Raw genomic sequence first — 20,469 nt, 5'->3', positions numbered from 1 at the left:
CACTAGAAGGACTATCTACAAACAGACAAGATAATGTGACAGAGGTGAAAAAACAGAGGCACAAAGCCTTAACTAAGCTGAGAAGGTGACAGAATGGCAAATAAAATCCATGTCCTTCTACTTCTAAACTATTTCTTTACCTGCAGGATTGTATTTCTGAGAAGGTGACAGAATGACAAATAAAATTCATGTCCTTCTACTTCCAAACTATTTCTTTACCTGCAGGATCGTATTTCCTGCTGACACCACCAGTTCTAATCAAATAACAACATGTTGAAAAAAAGAAACTATTCAAATCAGCCTTCTATTACATAAAGACTCTGACACCTGAAAGGGCAGACAACAAAGATGCAAAAGGGAAAACGTTATCATCTAGCACAGATGCAGATGAACATTCTTCTGTGAGAGCTGAAAGACATTTGTTATTAATTTACAAATGCTCTATTTCAGAATATATTGTTAAAGTAAAAAGTTTGAAATGTGTTGTGCACACTTACAATCTTCTTGTTAATATGGCTAAGCACTGTCAAAAATGGGCATAAATTATTTAGCCTTTTACTTCAACTGTATTTTCCCCCATTTTTGTATTGTCCTTAATAAAAATATTACTAGGATCTTTAGCATCCTCTTGTGGTCATAAAAGTGCTTTGTAAACCATGTCTAGAGCAACTACAGCAAGTTATTTCTTTTAACGTGAAGACTTATTTGTTTGTACTACAATTACATTCAATATCACATTTTCACCTCACATCTAACATTTGCACAGTAACTAGAAGTACTTTTTACAAGAGGATCAGGAGAAAAAACACACTTACTACCATGAGAATATCTTCTCAAAATAAAAAAAAAAACAAACCACCTGTTACAGAGCACAGGTCACCAATCAGAAAGAATTCACATTGCCTTTGGTGGGTACTGACATGTGAAATATGGCCCTAGTTTGAGACCATATCTAGAACAACACAATGTTTATAAATTTTGTTTATAGATTTTGCTGAAGTTCATTTATCAAGTGGTGCTACCACAAGTACCTGCTGAATTAAAAAAATCCCACCGTACTACCCTTACCAATGCAAGTCCAAAGTGTAATGGAAGAGAAACCATGTGGACATGGTCTCCATGCAGAAGACATTAAGCGCTACAAGACATCAATTTCTTGCTTAGCTTGAGGTCATTATTGGCAAGTAGGATGCCACTCAGATATTTCTTCAAATCTGGACAATGACAACAAATGCCAGGACCACACTGCTGGACAACCCCACATGAAACCATTTTCTGCAAGAATGCAATTTGATATTACAGCAGATAAAAATTCTGAGGCTGTTTATTAAAAAAAAAAAAACAAACCTTGCATGCCTGCATTCCACAACTACTTGCTCTAGGAGCTTATCAAAATTTTGTCAGTAAGAAATTTTTTTTCCACTATGCAACACTGAAACACCTTTGTTACAAATTTAAGTAATTCTTGTCTTGTTCACTGCAGTCTTGTGAGAGCAGTGGATCATCTTCTTTATTAATTTGTTTTATGTTTTTGAAGTTACATCCATTATCACTCCAACAATGGGAGAGAAAGTTAACTCCAAATTTTCCATGTTTGCTCAAAGAGTATAGTTTTCAAATCTTATTTCTGTTTTTCCTGCTGCACTGTCACATCTTCCTTGAGAATGCCCAAAGACCAGCATTTTCACAGAGTCCTCAACTGCAACAACAGCTATAGTTACATTTCATCTTTTCCATGTAAATTGGTATTAAAACACACTGAAAACCTCTTGTCTTCTTCAGTTTTACTAAGGACACTTATCAACTCCCTAGTACTTCCAAATCCTTTTATTCTCTAACACTATTATCAACTATTACAGGTCTTTGTACTGTAATGTTGCATCTGGTTTCTATTCTGGTGCACCCTTCCATTCTTGCATGTACTGGATTCACCTCCTCCCAACTTAAAATCATTCCAGATTTAGTCAAAGCTTAACTGTTTGTGTTCTTCAACTCATCTGAAATTCTGCCTCCTGTAAACAAATTTTATGTGCACTAACTCCACCATCCACAATAAAAACACTGCAAGAAAATATGATTTAGAAAATCCTTTATATTCTCTCACTGAAATTCTTCCTAGGTACCAAGAACAGTTAAGAGACTATCCAAAGAACTGCTGCTTTTCCAGTCACTTATTTCCCTACCTTACTTAGAAAACTATTATAAGGCATTACTAACCATCAGAGGGTTCTAACTGTGAAATGTGGTAAGTGAAGTTTGAGAGTCTGATTTTTTACAAGTAGAGACCTTACTATGCCCTGGAAATTAATTAATGAAATGTAACTTAACTTCTGGTGTCCTGAGCACTTGTTCTAAACAGAAACTGTGCAGCAAGGCTCAGAGCTCCAACATTAAGTCAGAAGATTCATCAGAAGATTCATTTTGCTTGCCAAACTCAAGACACATTAGTTCTGGATATTACCTGTGTTTAGCACCCTGTGGCACCTGTGGTCAAAAACATATTCCCATTGGCATGAGTTGAAACTGGTGAATTCCCAGCGAATCCAACACCAGGATCTCAACTCAGCCACACAGGAAACAAAGAACACAGTCGTCAGCTACCTCTGAAAAACAGGATTACTATATACTCTTAGACAATGATGCTATGATAGGCAGAAAGATTCAAATGAAACACGTATGCAACACAAAAAAGGATCTGTCTGGAAATCATAAAGCGTGGGTGTATGAACAAAGCACTGACTTGCCAAACAGAACAGAGAACACTAAAATAAGGACAGACAACGAAGAAAAGTCACCTTTTTCCACAGAGCAAATCACTGATTACATGGCATTTATATCTTCAGATGAATGTTTTGTACTGAAATCAGAAGCATTTGAATCACAGGAATTGCATCAATGCAACTCCTACCTAAATCAGCTACAGTGACAATATGCAGATTATTCCTATGCAAAACCAGCAAGCTAATAGTGAAAGTGCAGAAAAAACCTGCATAAAAATTACATTGCTATTTTAATGCATTAAAGGCAAAATAAAAATCTCTGCTCCCACCTGGTGGCAAAAAATAATACAGAAACAGTAAAAGTTTAGAAAGTTGACTTAAAACTCAAGCAACATGGACAAGATTGAAAAGAAAAAAAAGAAAAAAAAAAAACACCAACCAACCAAACTTTTGCATGTACATCAAGCAGTTGTAGCTTTGTGGTTGTCACCAAATAGTTTTAAGCTAAAATTCACTACCAAATGATAGATTAAGAGTAAACACACTCCACATGTATGGGTTGATATAAATCATCATCACCTGCTTATACGTATTTGGGTTTTTTTAAATACAGTCAACTGTTTGTGATGCTTAAACGAAAAATACACACAAATAGAAGTCAGTCTGACAGCTTTCCTCTCAACAGACAATGAAACCATACAGAGTAAGGAGGGCATGAGAGGCAGAAAGGTACTTCTAGGTATTCTAAACAGAAATTTCCAGGCCAGCTTCTGGTTAGAGCAAGAAACTTTGACTAGAAGCTGTCACACACAAAACACCATTGTAATTGTAAATTACCTGGTACCTGAATAGCAAGATTTTGCACAAGGCTTTTCACATACAGACTACTTCACAGATGTGAAAGAACTAGTTTTGTTCCCACACTCATGAGTCAGTGACACAAAATGCAACTACATGGGTGTTTTTCTTCATGTTTTGAGACCGAATCTGCAAATATGATCCCAGGCACACTCTAGCATTGCTCATTAGGGCCACAGATATGACAGGACTAATTGTCAAAGCCTTTATATTACACATTGCCTTTCCTGATTTACCCCTGGAAAGTTTGTTATGCTTATTCTGGAACAGGTAATAGCTAACACTGCTTCTGAATAAAATAATGTAATAGTTAAGGATAATTCTTTACAACTTGAAAGACAGACCTCTCAAAGAGCAAACCAATAAATATACAAACTATTTCCTGAATTAGAGTATGTGAAGCTAGACCAATTTAGATGCTACACTTAAGCTACTATCAAAGTCCAGGAATTCCAGCTACTTTGGCATAAATATATTAATACCCTTCCTTTTCTGTGATAGAATGAAGGACAATATTGTAAATACTGGATAATACAACACAAACTTTTCTCACATATTCTCCTCATTACAACAGCACACAGCTGAATGCAATGAGCCTACATAAAAAACATGGGTCAATTTCACACATTTGACATATAGCAATAGTTTTACTGCATCTGGGATAATGAAGTAGCGATGTCTTGTTGAAACGTTTACTCAGGGGGATACAAAACTAGCTGATGTAAATTACACCTTTCATAGCAGTATTTGAACAGGCATCTCATTAAGAATATAACAGAGGGATCTTCTCTATCAATATTGCACGCTCCAATTTCCAAGCAGAGTTAATACCCTTCCAGTGTAACATCCACTCCTGTGTATTAACTATACCTGCAATCTTTATGGCTACAGGATCCTCTGAAACTGGAACAGGTCCCTCTTTGACTTCAACCTGTTTTTCAGGGACCAGAGTAGATGTGGCAGGAGGGGTATACTTAGTCTCAACATAGACCACAGATGTGGAAGCAGAGGGCTTGGAATTGTGAAAAAGACTAGCCCACGATTTTACAGGCTGATTAACAGGGACTGATCCTGCAGCTGGGACTGTTGCCTCAGTAGTAGGTGAAGCTTCCTCAGGCTTAGCTTGGTCTGAGTCAGTGCTTTCCACAGTGTGCAATTCTACCCCATTGGCAGCTGTGTCCTCACCAGAGGATTCAAGTGTTTGTCCATTAGTAACGCCAACATTTTCAGTAGTATCAGTACCAGCATAAGACTGTACAACAGCTGTCCTTAAAGGGCTATCTCTGCCAGTCTCTGAGGGGATGCAAAACTGTTCAGAATTAGTAACACGGCATACCTCAGGCTGCCCTGCAGTCCTGGTATTGTCTAGTGCGCTAGAAACAGAATCATCAGACACAGCTTCGTTAACGAAGTCCACAGAGTTGTCTGGGCTGTTGCAAGTCCTTGGTGTGGCCAGGGAGGGTATGTCTCCCGTCAGTTCCGTGTCCTCCGTGCTTATGCTGTTTAGTCCCGATGAATTTGCATGGCCGTTTACAAGAGCTTCTGTGGAAGTGATGCCGTCGCTGACATCTTCCAAGTAACTGTAGTATCCAGGGGGCCTTTTTTTCTTCTTTTTCCGCTCTCTTTGTCCAAGGCCTCCAGACAAACCATCGTTTTCAGCATTAGAACTGCTGTCCAAAGTGAGGGTCGGATCAGTGAACTGGCAGTCAATGGAGTTGTAGTTTGTTTCACTGAGAGTATCATCAGGGGTTTTCTGAGCAGGTGCACAGCTGAGGATGAATTCTGGAGCCTGAGGATTCAGAGTACTTGAAATACTGTAGTCAGTGTTATTTAGTACAGATGGCTGTGTCTCAATAACTTCATTAACACCAAATTCAATTCTCTGATATTCTTCCCCTGGACAAGAGAAAGCAAGCCTGAGTTAGTGAATGACATTTAATACAAAAAAAACAACTTTAAGAAAAAAAATTAATTTATCTTTTTCTGCAAGTCAGAAAACAAGCTAGACTCCCTCAAATGAATATAATTCTCCAGGTGCAAGATAAGAGAATAGATTATTTCAAAACATCATTTTCTTAAGACAACAGTGTGATTCAGATCATCTTAAACAAGTATGTAATTTTCCAAATCACTGCACTGTTCGTTCAAATAATACCTATTAAATTCACCTACTCAGAAAAACCATTAAAGCTCAATGACTTTAGCAATATTCCGCATTAAGTTAATTACTGGATAGTTGCACATAAAATATGGTGCAATATTTAACTCCACACCTCTTTTAAAGCCACCCTTTTCCACTGACAACTACAAAATCCAAGCCTGTACCATTTAACTTTGGAAACTATTTCCACAGGCGAAGTTTGGTTTGGTTTTCCTGGTGTGTTAAAATTTATCATAATTTCTAATAATTGAAAAATATTTTTATTAATTGTATGAAAATACTGCAATTTTTTTTTTTGAGACTCATCAGTTACACATTAATTTTATCACAGCTGAATGTATTACTGTATGAGAACATGAATACATGATTTTATTAGAAGAAATTGAACAGATATGCGTCAACATTCATCAGTGTTCAACTTGTACAGAACAACTTATGAACAGGATTGTGTTTGGGGTTTGGGTGGGGTTTTTTGTTGTGTTTGTTTTGTGTTTTTGTTTTTTTTTTTTTGGGGGGGTGGAGGGGTGGGAAGGAGTAGTGTTTGGGGCTTTTTTAGTTGGTTGGTTGGGTTTTTTGTTGGGGTTTATTTGAAAGGAGGTTGTAGTGAGGTAAGTGTTTGTAGCAGGCAACAGCACAAGAGCTAATGGCCTCAAGTTGTGCCAGGGGAGGTTCAGGTAGGATATTAGAAGAAACTTCTTGACTGAAAGGTTCTGGAACAGGTTCCCCAGAGAAGTGGTTGAATTCCCATCCCTGAAGGAATTTAAAATACACAGAGATGCGGTGTTGAGGGACATAGTTTAGCTCAGACATGGAAGAGATAAGATAATGGTAGGACTTGATGATCTTACAGGTCTTTTCCAACCAGAGAGATGCTATGACAAAATTCTGTGAGCCACAAAGTACTGTGATTTGATGGAACTTAATTATGCCAACCAATAACACTGAACATTTCAGTTACAACTACTTCTGCATCTACAAAATAGAGGTTAAATTAACAAAACTGACTCTCAAGAATGTTAAAGGTAAGCTGACACTGAAGTGATCTTCAAGTTCTGCAGGTCTTTCTATGGTATGTACAATACTGTTTCAAAGATACTAATTAGTAAGATTTTTCTTTTTCCTCATAGATGGAGGGGCTAAAGGCTAAACACATTTCCCATTTTCAAAGCTTTTAACAGAGATGCAAACAACACTAGATACTATTTCCTAAGGATTACAAGTGGATACACTATTAAATTTTAAAAGATTTTGTACAACTTACACATCAACAAATGTGTATTTTCAAGTATACTACAGACACTCACTAAAAATGAGATTTGGGTTGGGTTGGTTTGGGTTTTTTTTGTTTGTTTTGCTGAGGTGTTTTTTTTTTAATCACATTTTGTAAGAAAACATGTGAACAAAACAAGATACTACATACAGGGTACATATTTTTTAGTGTCAAGTGAAGATTAACCAACACTGTGTGCATTGAGGTCTGACTTACACATGCAATACCAACGTATTAAAACTTAAGGAACAAAGATACATAATACAGATGTTAATGGCTTCTCTACTTTGATCTATTAACTGAACTGAGAAGTACACACATTTAGCACATCCATTTCTATCTTGCTGCCAGTCAGACTAGAAGAACCCTCCATACACATCTGATTTCTCTAAATCATGCTAGCAAGAGCCATAATTTCACGTTTTCTTCGCCTCAACTCTACACCCATGAGAAAGCCTGTCACTCCATTCACCAGCTATTCCTGCAATCACTAACTAGCTATCACCAACCAGAAAAAAAGCTTAAAGTTTGCTTTAAACAAATCAGCAGCCTGAAGCCTAGAGAGGTGAAAAGCTGCTGGCTGATAGCTATCTAAGAGGGAAGGGCTGGGAGGTCTCAGGCATCACTTAACTGCCCAGCAGCAACACTACTTGGCTGCTGGTCCTACACACTGACTGATGTGCCAGGACACACACAGCTCAAAACCAGCCACAGCTTCACGTGCTTGCAAATGCAGTTTTTAAGGGATATGGGACACAAATCCACAATAAAACTATTCCTTATTAGTTCATCTACTCATGGAACAACTTGTTAGTTTGAGCATGACCAAAGAGTTAGTTCTTTGCCCTTTGTTACAGCAGTAAAAAGGAGAAGCAACACATGTTAACTAATACTCCTCTAACAATGATAAGAATGAATTATTGGGCACACATCAAATCGCTACCAGTTCAAACTAATCAGGGACTTCTAATCCTTTTCCAAAATCCCAGATACAAAAGATATAATTGTTTTGAAACAAAGAGCATGTTTTCCCTTCCTGGACAAGTCTACCAGAGTTCTCACTTCAGCACCCCAGTCCTGCTCTTCTAATCTTCACCAAGCTTCTAGAATTTGTGTTACCAAAAGCTAACCTAGGATAAAAATAATCCAAGCAACTTTTTTTTCTGCCTTTGGTGAACTTAAAGGCTTACTGTTTACTAAAAAAAAAAAAATAACAAAAAAATAACAAGAGGCAACAAGAGGGAGCAGAGAGCTTAGAATTCTGGCATGATGGTCATTTAGCTGAAGATACAAACATCATAAACAAAAAAATCTTGCTAAGAGCATAACAGAAATTCTGGCATTTAACATACAGATTAGAAATTTACAGTTGAGGAATTAAACTGTACAGCTTGCAACAGGAGTAGAATAATAAATACCAGTAGCTACTGTATAGTTAGTCCATGGAATGACTGGCAGAAGCTCATTTGCTATGAGATTGTGTGAAGTTCATTTGAAAACAAATGAGAGGTCTTTTTTTTTTTCTGTTTGCTTTGACTGTCCACTTGCTTCTGGGCATCTTGTTTCAGTCTAGTTCACGGTGCTATTTTTGAATGGACTGAAACAGATCTGTCATCAACAATGTGACACGCACATACTGAAACAAGTAACAGCAGATGCTTCAAGGATAAAGTCTATGAACAGTAGCACTAATCAGTCTGAACAGAATTCTGCATATTAGAGCTTCAGCCATGACTTGGTTATTCCCAGTAGTGTTAACAGATTTTCTAATTCTGTAATTTTTTTTTCTATACTTCAGTATTTAACTTTATTAGACTGGGGGAGTGTATGTCATGTTATAATTACAAAGATGCTGCATAAAGCAAAGCATTCCATTTTAGTTTCCGCAGCTTCTTATGCAGCCATCACAGTGGTAATATGCATGCACAGTATAGTGCAAGCTTGTTAAAGGATTTTTTCAGGCAAAACCTAATTTTCTGTCATTACCTAATCTGAGGGCTGTGAGGGGCTCTCTCAGGGTCTAGGAATGATCTGAAAAACATTTGTACAAACCAACTTTCTGTATGGTTTATGAACATTAAAATCTCAGTCTTTGAGAACAGAACTTAAATCCATAGTTAGACAAAACGCTCCTGTCAACAACAACAGACAATTCATACCATAGGTCATTTTAATCAACTTTTCAAACTCCTGATTAAAACCTAGAGTTCTAGAATTGGCCTTGTACTAAATAAAGCTCCTGAACTTTCAAAAATGTTGCATATCTGCCCTCAAATGGGACCTGTTGTCCCTCTTCATGACTAGCTACCTTATTTACCTTTAAATGCAAGGATGAAGTTGCTATGCACAATGAGTAAGTGTTCTTAAACATTAATATGTGCCTTTTGGTCCACTTAACTACTTCTGAGAAATGTCCAGTCAGACACTTGCATTAATTTGAAGGAGATCTGGATCTCATTTGTATCATTCTGATATACATTTGGGTAAGTTTCTGCTTTCTTGTTCTCCCTTGGTTAAGGGAAAAAAACAACATACTAACTTACTTGCTTAAAATACTGTGAAAGTTTGGTTTAAACTATAGAGAGTAATGACTACATGGCAGTTCCTACTTAGCTGTCAACATGATGTACCCATGAAGCAAGGCCATGTTGTCAAGTTTATGGCTTCAGACAGCATAGACGCATGACTGCTACAGCTTTAAAAGGGAACTCTGTAATGCATTTTTATATCAAGAGTTATACTTTCACCAAAAGAAAAAGAGGACTTTCCAGAAAAATAGCTGAGCTAGACAGAAACGAAAGTCAAAGGAAACACTGAGCAGAGCACTGCTTGCAGCAAATACTCATGCGATGGCACTTACAGGAGGGCCATCTGAATGCCACACTAATTACTACTTCAGTACAAGCTCTCTAGCAAACTTCAGCCCTCCACATTTTTAGTGCAGTATTTCAGCAAGACATTAAGGTCGTGTAGTAGCACAATTGAGGAGTAAGCATGTGCTCCCTAGTTAGCTGCAGTTGAGTGCAGCTCAAATACTCTCACGGATCTCATTCAACAAAGGAGTTAAAAACCCTAGCCTGACAAATATATATATGCACATATACCTGCTGAAGGAGTTCTAAAGATTAAATTGAAAGACAGGTTGTAGTAAATCTAAGGAAAGTGTCTCAACCTTTATATTAAAAAAAAAGAAAGTATGTTGATTCCTTACCATTGTGAAACTTACCTGTGGACTTAATACCACATGAAACTGTATCATTGTATGGGGGAAGCTGTACAAAAAAAGAAATGAAACTTACTTATTTAAAGACAAAGCAACTCTATTAACATTTCAGATCAATTTTCACTTGAAACATCTGAATCCTTTAAAAATAACACCATTATTAAGGTTTGATTTTCTGAGAGTATGTCTTGAACTCATGTTTCTATATTTATCAAATCCCATGCTTCAAATGTCCTTGCAGATTACCACAATTACTGAAAGATAATCTTGGTCACACACTGTAGGCTCATCGACTTCTCAAGCAATTCACCTCACAGCATCAGATCTTCCTTCATGAACAGTAACTCAACACCATTATAAAATGAGGAACATAGGCTCTTTTTAAATAACAACTGAAAATAAGCTAAATGACCTGTGAAAGGATGAAACAAAGCTTTGCACAGTAGTACCTAAACCTTTTGACTCTCAACCTGCTTCAGCTATAGTACTGCCCTTAAGATCTTTTAGAGAAACTTAATCATATTTAACAAAATCAAGAATTTTTGATCATCAGCCTAAGTATAAAATAACCACAGCATGTAGCTTCCATCTGGATTGCAAATATGTTTGGTATGGAACACTGGCATCATTTTATGGACTCAGCATTTGATAGAACCCCTGCTATTGCATAACCACAGTTGGACAACTTCTAATTCTCCCTTGTCTACCCTCAAACTCCTCCAGTAGCTGGAAGTCTTCTGTGCCTTCATGAACTGGTGGCCACTGCTACAGCGCAGTCCAGCTGCTGCCTTGATGACAGCTAAACTGTTTTTTGCCGTTGGAAATAAAACATTGAGAGCATTGTGCAGTTTTATGATGCTAGTATAAATATTAATTATAATGGTGTAGCAAAAATCAAAGAATTATCAACTGAAGGCTTCAGTACTCTAAAGCTACAGATACTTTAAATACTGCTTTCTTAAAGCAACATAAACAATGGATTTTAAGTGGGAAAAAAAATATTCCTAAAATTCCATTACAAATAAGTGCAAAGAAAGAGCATATCCTGTAAAGTCCACTTATAAACCATAACACATCAGCTCTCCAGGTAAAAAATAAGAATCTATGGGTCAGAAAGAAGCTTTAAGCTGTTAAAAATCTATTATCCATATTAATACTTAACATGGATTCAATATTTTGTAGTTGCTGTGACTCCCAGAACTGGCACTGCCTGCAACACAATGTATGTCAAACACCAGTGCAGTGTTAAAATCCCAGTCTCGTCCTTCTTGAATTTCACCCTATTTTTTTTCAGTCCACTTTTCTGCGCAGTGTAAAACTAATAAGCAGAATTTTTATTTCATCATCCAGATAATTAAAAGATTGAACTGAACCAGATCAAGGACAAACTTAAGGAACATTGTTCAACACGTTTTTTATTTTGATAGCTAACCAGTAAGTGGTACACTTGAAACAGTTATAAAATATATACTGGTTCTAACAATGTAGGTTGATGTTTCCTCAACACACTTTAGACATTTTCATCTCCCACTACATAAGCGTTAGAATAGCTGATGTAGGACACTTAAGGTGACACTACATAGGTTGCAAACATCACACTGTTCCTACTATATTTAATGGTGAGGCAGCAGCAATACAATTAGAACACACATGTATTACCTGAAGATCTATCCTGCATCTCTTCCCATCTTCCAGAGAAGACACAAAGCTATCCCTGAAGGCAGTGAGAAGCTACCTTTTCCTTTCTGAACTCCCCCCACCTCCCATGCCATCCCATTTCTTCATGCACTTTATTTTCAGTGGTATGTTGTATTATAATTATACTTGGAAAATTAAGTTACAGGAAACTAAGTCACATTAACAATGGTTGTCAAATTAGTAAAATGTAAGAAAAGGATTTCCCTATCTGCAGCAAAAAGTGTTCACTTCCTTTATGTTGAGAGGGGAGGATGGAAGCCAGATTGAAATGTTTGAATGGACATGTCTGGAGGAAAACCTGGAAACTGACCTACAAGAAAATTATTTGTCAAGTCTGGAGACTAAGACAATGGCATAATACTCTTCCCTTCAAAAGGAAAACTGCTTCTTCTCTCTCTTCCAAGAACTACAGAGAATAAGAGGCTACAATATTATCTGTAGTATGTTATGAACCCAAACACAAAGACAGCTGTTTCCACTCTGTGGTTCTCACAGCCATTGTAATTAGTTCATTATTGATCCATATCTTATTTCTCAGACCTCACACATAGCCTTCCTTGCAAGCACAGCTTTGATGGTAAGCAGTGCTCCACCTGTCAGAAAACATTAATAATTTCTGTGCTTCAGAAAGCTCATGAGACTTAGAAGCCCACCTTACTTACAACCAAGATCACTACTGAAAAAGTTTTCTCCATATCCACCTCTAAGCAAAGCCATCAAAGCTGAGGTAAAAGGGCTGGGCAACTCATTTTAAACATCCTGTTGCTATAATGTCAGCTACTCCAGCTCTGAGAGATGACAAGTAAAAGGTGGAAAAATTAATCTCTTATTTCTAAAAATTTGACTGAACATTCACATACATGAAAAGAAGATTCCTGTTCAATATCTTCAGTTTGTAAATTAGCATGCTAAGAGAATGGTGAAAGAAATTGTCCTGTTATATTTCAAATACACACAGACAGGTAGCTTTAAAATATTAATTCTAAAAGAAATTTAAAACAGATCTTACCTCAACAGAGCATCGTGGGGTCACAAAAAACTGATTAAATTCATCAGGACTGAACTCCCCAAAAATATACTAAAAAAAGAAAAGAAAAAAAAAAGATCTTGTTAAAGAAGGATTTCTATTCAGTGCAATTAATCAACTTCTGTTAAAATCCATTAAAGATATTAGCATTCAGAAAGATGTCTGTGTTAGGAGTCAGAAACTCACTTGTCTGCATCCCAGCTCTAATCTTAACTCCTTCCTAATTCTTTGGTAAAGTTCTTCAGGCTCCAAAACTGTACACAAAGCATTTCTCTTCAAATTTCCACTAGAGGCAATCACAGCACAAACTGCAGCTCATCCTGTGCCCAGTTTCAAACCAACATGTTAGGGAAGAAGTTGCATCAGTTCAGACAAACCCTAGACAAAAGCTGTTTTACCTTCTAAACCAACACAGACACCTACCTATGCTTCAGAGCAGAAAAAAAAACAATTACTTTTCCAGGGTTTTGCTGAAACAATGAGTTACATAAGACTAATGGCACCATGACCAAGCACAGAACTTAAACTGCCTCACTATAGAAAAATTCACCAAATTTAACAATCATCCATTCTGGTACAGCTGCTCTTGGGAATTTTCTTATTCCTGTACCCGAAACTCTGCATAACACAACTAAAATGAAGTGCTGTTTTTCCCCAAATTATCTTCCTGCACCCTTTCAAATATCTGTGTTTCTACAGAAAAAGCAAGTACCTAAACAAGACCACAAAAATCCAACACTAAAATGAGAGCTTAGTTTACAGAAAAGTAAGCATTCCCAATAGAAAGGCCTGATATACTGAATTTCATAGCACCTGGAAGTTTCTATAAATTTCCACCACCAGCTGTAATCAAGCTGAATCACATCTGATCATTCAGGACAAAAGAGAGATTCTGGGACAGAAAGGAGCTGAATAAACTGATATAATAGTCAAGAGGCCTGGAAAAATACCGTTATTAACTCATTCTTGGCATGTGGAAGGGTATTCACATTAAGAGTCACTAGTCACAAATATCATAGCTATGGATAAAAGCAGGCCAGTCTGGCCCCATAGCTTACACTCAAGACTCACCCATCTTCAGTGTTCTGACAGTCATTCTAGACAACACTTTGCTCTCCTCCACCCTTCCAGCAGAAAAGCTTCTTGAAGCAGTATCAAACCTTTCTCATAGTCAAACCTTTAACTTGGCTATATCGAGATACGGCTCCATAGAGCCGTTCTTGTAAAGTAAAAAATCATCTCTAGTGAAGTGCAGGCTGTTGCCACAAGCTATTTTTTCCAGACTTCAGGTGGATTTCTTCAACAAAAGTCATGTAGTCAATGTTTGTATGACTCAGCCATTTACATTTATACATTTGAAAGTTGAAGTTTTAGCTAAATTCCACAGTAATTATGAAATTTAGGTTTCTTACACAAAAAGTGATTTATACATCACTTTTCTGTGTAGAAAGGGTTTAACCATTTTAAAGCCCTTCAGTGTTTTTAAAAAAATATTCATATCATCTGGTTTAGTCAAATAATTCTAATAGTCAAAATAAACTTCAACATTTGTGATACAAACATCTGAAGCACAGTGAAATAGATAATGCTTTAAAAAATCTTCACATAGTTAACTGCTAACTGAGAAACCGAGACAGTACAATACCTAAACAGAACAAGATTCCTAAATCAAACTTAAGGGAACAGCTTCACAGCTCTTGGTGTAGGACTTAAACTTGCCTTAAGCTCTCCATATAACCAAGTAATTTTTATTCAGTAACGTACCAGCTAGAATTGGTCACATTCCAAAAATATGCCTAAGAAAAACATTTGCTGAATCATAACTAAATTATGTATTTAGGAGATATTTTTGATGCAGTCACGTAACGAAACCATAATCTCAACTATAGACTGTTTAAAGTTATGTAAATCCAACCCAAATTCCTGCATGTAATAATAGAGTCTTTTTATTTAGCAAATTTAGCAGTATTTTTAATTGAGGTAACACAGGCCTGGTGTTTCTGAGCAAAATAAAGCGGTTCATTTTAAATTAGGGAACACAAGATGAAAGTCAAACAAAATGATCAATACTGTATCTTAATGGCACTGGTTTACTATGTAATGATGTATTTACATGAGGAAATGTAGTAGCTATGTAACTGTTTCTTTATCATTCAAAACACGATAGAAAAATATTTACCAACATCTAACTCAAAAACTAATCCTCAGACTACAGCACAAAAAAAGCCCTTCCCATTTGGGCCTGAAGAAACTAGAATTTTCTTTTATTTAATAAGGTTTTATTTAACAATACTTTGTACCTGCATAATAAGATGAGAAACATATCTTTTCAAAATAAACTTATTAGGCCATATGACTGATGACATTAAATCCACCCAACTTAACAGAGCCTCCTGACCTCTGCCTCATCCCTCAAGAAATAGATTTCTGCACACACAACTACATGATAAAACGAAAAAGAACCTGAAATACCGTGCTACCTCCCTGGCTTGCTGTCCATCCATGCTGCGTCCCAATGGATCAATGTGCCTGCTGCTGTATAAATGGTCTCTATGTGAAAAAATACTTGGTTTAACTGTGAAAGCTTCAGAAAGACACCTCTGCAGGACTTACTCTGAAGCATTAATTCAAATTTCAAAGGTTCTTCTACAACTGAATGCTGCAATCCCTAAGCAGTAAGCATTTCTAAAGCAAGAGAACACTAAGATTTTGTAAAAAGCAATATATCCTTGCAAGAAATAATCTCATTATCAGTAGGAGTTTTTGGGGTTCTAGCTTGTACACTTTCAATTATTCCACAGAATTCAAAAGCCTCAGTTAGCTATTTTCAAGCTGATAAATCAAATCCAACACTTGGAACAATCAAAGAAAAGTTTAATTACATTTACACAAGTCCTGCAAAAGCTACTCATGATCAGCATGAATTTACCCCAAACATTTGAAACAGTTACCCTAGCATGTGGTAAAATTTTGTCAAAGCCATTTCAAACTGTTTCAATTCCCGTTTTAGTATTTTCAGGTATTTGCACAAGAAACAAGCGTACCTCTTAGGACTACATCAAACTGATTCCTTCAAATGTCACACTCATGAACTCGGTGATCCTAAAAGTATTTTCCAAATTAAAAAGAATTACGATTCTAAAGACCTGTCCCACGTGGTATCATCTCTAAACCTGTGCGTACATCACCGGAACTCAAGGTCCCAATCATGGGTAACAGACTGGGATTTCATTACAGAAGCTCCGAGGAAAAAGTGGTTTTCAAGAGACAGATTGCTCATGACCAGCCCTAACGCAGGCAAGAGGTTGTGACTTGCTCAGCGGTAAGCCACTTGGTTACACGTCAGTGCATCAACAACCTCTTTACAGTAACTGCAGCTCTATGGTTACCCGAACAAAATTGCTATGACAATGCATATGAACAGACAGCTCAACTGGCCCAGTTCCAAAATACATCAATAAACTAAATTATGTGTGGCAACGTGCAAAGCCAAAACATTAAAAACATTACCAGTGAAAAGTTTAAACTTTATTAAAAAGAAATGTGTAGAACTCAAAGAAAAGAAAAAAAATAAAGCTTTCCCTGAGCAAAAATATACTTCAGTATTCAATTTTTTATCTCAAAAATAAGTTTTGATTTATATGGTCAGACAAAAAAAGCATCTGCTTGAAAAGCATACTAAATAGTATTCAATAGTCTGAGTAGCAAGTCACAAAGTATAGCAGGAATGATGCTTAGGAGAGAGTCCAGTCTCACATCAATACTGGACTTGGGGGCGTGGGGGGAAACAAAACAAAACAATTCTTAACAGACTATTAGGGGAAAACCTGGAAATTTTCCTATTGTAACATTACCCCTAGACTTACTTTTAAAGACACATAATCCCCAAGAGGCTTAATTCAGTCAATTCTGATTTCCTTTTCCTTCTCAAACCATCTCTGCAACCTACATAAAAGCTTTCCATTGTGGCTCCTGGGAAGGAATCCTCTCACGTTTTTGGGAGCAGATATTTCACACCGCATTTCTCCTGCTGCTCTCCAGATGATTTAAATCTGCAGAGCCATCATTAACCTTGCATTATGTGCATTCAAGGATCCCTTAAAATACCTCAGCCTGGTGAACTCGATTTCTGCCACAGATTAACAGCAATGTCAAAACAGTATCATACAAATTTCCACAATATTCCACTTGCAGCTGTGTAAGAAAAGCAGATGGAAAGTAACAGTCTCATCTGAGGGGAAGCATGGGTATAGGGCTATGGAGAGGACAAGGCTTCATGGAATCCCTGGGGTAAAAAAAAAAAAAAAAAAACCAACCAAAACCAAAAACAACCTAACAAACTACCTCTACTGCCCTTCCATGTTCTCAGCATTGTTTCCAAACCTCTGCTTTGAAATGGAAAAACAAAACACTAAACCCAAAACACATTGACATGTTTATTCCATTTTGCAACTGGGGGGGGGGGGGGGAGAAGGGGAGGGAAATCATTGCAAAATTAAATAAACTTTGTGCAACTGTCAAATGGTAGCTCTTCTCACAGAAGCTACTGGTGGTGTCCTGGGTGTTAACTGAATTTCCTTTTGTTACTAGTACTTAAGGCAAATACAGCTGATTTCCACCTATCAAAATTTTGCAATTCAAGTCTGGAAATTGAATTTAAAACATTTGCATACAGCTTTGGAGAGTACCAGAAAATCCCTCAAACCTGCAATTAAATTCCTGGAAGCATCTGAACGAACGAGATGTAACTGTAGTTCTCAACTCCTTCCTGTGCAACTGAAAGGAGGACATTAAAAGACCTTTATCTTTGCCTTTTTCTTGAAGAACTTAACATGGTAAGACTGGAATATTATACAAATAGTCTGCAAATGAGGAACTTTTTTAAAGAGTATATCACATCTGCAATCTATTTTTTCTATAATACAAGTTCAGAATGTTGAATGAATGAGACTATTGAAACTGGTACAGTGGAAAGGACTTACAGTCTGTTTCCAAAACTCACTAGTGAGCTGGCATCGCAAATTTCAGCATTCAGCCTCACATGCTGTAATGGATCAGTCTTCCCTGTGTCAAGGACTTGCCTCCCAATATATGTTCTCCTTAAAAAACACAATCATTTTAAATACCTCTTTTACAGCAATATCCCAAACCTTCCTCACTGTCAGTCACTGGTGCTTCCAGTCGCAATAAATCTGGCATCAGTTTCTGCGTTAATCTTTATAATATGATTACAACAGTAAAACATTCATCTGCACTCCAGCAGATTTTATGCCACTTTAAACAGAACACTTAATCAATGACATCACCTTTACATCTTCGAGGTACTGTCTAGATTATAACACAAATGACATTAAACCCATTAACCAAACAGATCTACATAAGAAAACATGTTTGCTACCACACAGGAATGGAAGTAAGAGTACTTTTATAACTCCAATTACCGTAACTGACCAAGTGGCATCTTAACTATGCAGACAAAAGCAGCAGCTATGGAATTAATTCCAAGAAGAGGAGGAAAAAAGATCTCCAAAAACTCCAAAGGATTAAAACACCTCATCTCCACACTCTCCCCACATTAACTGTTTTGTTGTGCTGTCCTTAATCACTTAAAAAATGAATGCCAACGTTACCTCACTGCCTGCAATGAAATCTCCACTGGCATTCCAGTCTAGCAACATGAACACCCTCCTGGAGGAATACAAGGAGGAGGAGTACGTGTTACACAGCTGCTTGTCCTAGAAAAATGAGTAGAAATAGCACTGCTGATGCATCATCATCTTGGCATCACCTGAGCTACAAGAAAGCTAGGAAAATGAAGTGTCAACTTCTGCTTTCAAGAAGCATTAACATGGCTTTCATCTAACAACCAACAGCTTCAGATGTTACAGTCAAATTAGTTTAAACTGCAAATACTTCAACAGCTTTTCCACAAAGGAGTTAAAAATACAGCTTTTACTTAATGGTGGCAAGGAATAATTCAGCTGTACCTAAGCAGAAGCCCTAACAAGTTAAAACTAGCTCAGATATAAATTGAAATTATGAAATGCCTTGTGTATATCATAGGTTATACAATCTTGCTCACAGAGCTACTTCTGCAAAGTGTACTTACTCTTGAGGCTATCGAGATAGGCTGGAGTAAAGAAACTGAACCATTCAGAGAGAAGTCTGTTTTCTGGCAAGTAAAAAAGGGCACATGAGTATGACAGCACTTGGGTTTTATTAGCAGAGAAAAACACTCTTGCATTAGTCATCCAAGCAGCAAATAAGCTATTTCTCCCTCGCCCTTCTCTTTCATTTTGTCAAGGTTTGTCAGCTTGTTTCAGATTCTGGATTTGTAAGCAACAACTCATAGCCAGGTGCTATGAAGATCACTGGCCACATATTTACAGCTGTATCATAACCTAAATAGTAGCATTTTAGTAACTGGTAAACCAGTTTCTGAAAAACATACTGTTCTCTCCTCTTTATGACAAAATAAAGTCTATTACATAAAGGTGTGTGGAAATGAAGTTGTACTTTACAGTAGAGCACTGCATATTAAAGCTTGTAACAGCTGAAAACGTAACAAATCCTGAGCAAACTCTTAGTACAGCTTACAGTCCTTTATCACTAGCCTGCAGCTTAAAACTAGAACATTAACAAATCTACACCGTGCCTGGAGAAAGATCAGAGGTAGGTAAATGTAGGTCAACTAAGCCCATGAGTCAGTGCAACTCTGCCTGCCTACCATTTAAGCAATCAAAGGCTCAAAAATATGATCATACCTTCCCCTTTTTTTTTTCCCTTCTACGATTCAGAGCTTCTTGGATAGTATTACAGAATTCTCACAGCTGAAAAGTTAGGCATTTTCCACACATTTTATATGAATTAGAGGGGAATTTATTCCATTATGGACACAAAAAAAAATTATCATTCTAAAAAGTTTTTTTCTGATCAGAGGAAAGAACAGATCACTGCTTAGTACGAAAGCACAAACTGGTGAAATTTCAGGTGTGGCCACAGCAGGCTTAGTGAACAAATGGCCCAAGAGCCTGACACTATCACAGGGACACAAGATGGGTCAGAACAGTTGATCCTGAAGACAATTCAAATTTTCAAAAAGGAAGAGCAGGCTGTGTTCTTTCATTATTATCTGTTTCCATCAATTACAGAACTATTTCAAATAAGGGCAAAACATCATAAAATAACCATACAAAAAACTGTCAAAACACAAGCCAGTAACTTAAACCCAAACAAGTTTGGCTTCCTCAAAACAAGGTGCTCCTTAGCATTCTTGTTTTTCAAACCAACAGCAGTGCAGCCAGTCCAAGGAAGCTTTTTATAAAGTGCTGACTGTGGATAGCAGTGGAGGGGAAAGTGAATAGAAGATAAAACACAATCCTTAATCTTGCAAACACCCTTGCTTTTATGAGCATGGTATACCTTCCACAACTACAGAAAGACCCTCCTATCTTCTGGTCTCCAAAGGACTGCCCCAGCAAAAAAAAAAAAAACCAACAGTCTACTGTTTCT

At 37.0% G+C, this 20,469-nt stretch overlaps 1 protein-coding gene across 1 annotated transcript in view; it reads right to left on the bottom strand.

Moving 5' to 3' along the window:
- Nucleotides 1–14,167, bottom strand: part of USP10 (ubiquitin specific peptidase 10) — a 35,048-nt gene extending 20,881 nt beyond the window's left edge. The window contains exons 1-4 of the mRNA XM_054389485.1: nt 14,135–14,167; nt 12,940–13,008; nt 10,236–10,281; nt 4,449–5,474 (exon numbers count right to left, since the gene is read on the bottom strand). Coding sequence (XP_054245460.1) covers nt 4,449–5,474; nt 10,236–10,281; nt 12,940–13,008; nt 14,135–14,167 — 1,174 coding nt within the window. The remainder of the gene's footprint in view (nt 1–4,448; nt 5,475–10,235; nt 10,282–12,939; nt 13,009–14,134) is intronic.
- Between the last annotated feature and the right edge of the window lie 6,302 nt (nt 14,168–20,469).

The sequence above is a fragment of the Indicator indicator genome, chromosome 19 (genome assembly GCF_027791375.1).
Source record: "Indicator indicator isolate 239-I01 chromosome 19, UM_Iind_1.1, whole genome shotgun sequence".
NCBI classification, from domain to species: domain Eukaryota; kingdom Metazoa; phylum Chordata; class Aves; order Piciformes; family Indicatoridae; genus Indicator; species Indicator indicator.
Note: the sequence above shows the minus strand (reverse complement) of the source record. Positions and strands in the feature narration are given on the sequence as shown.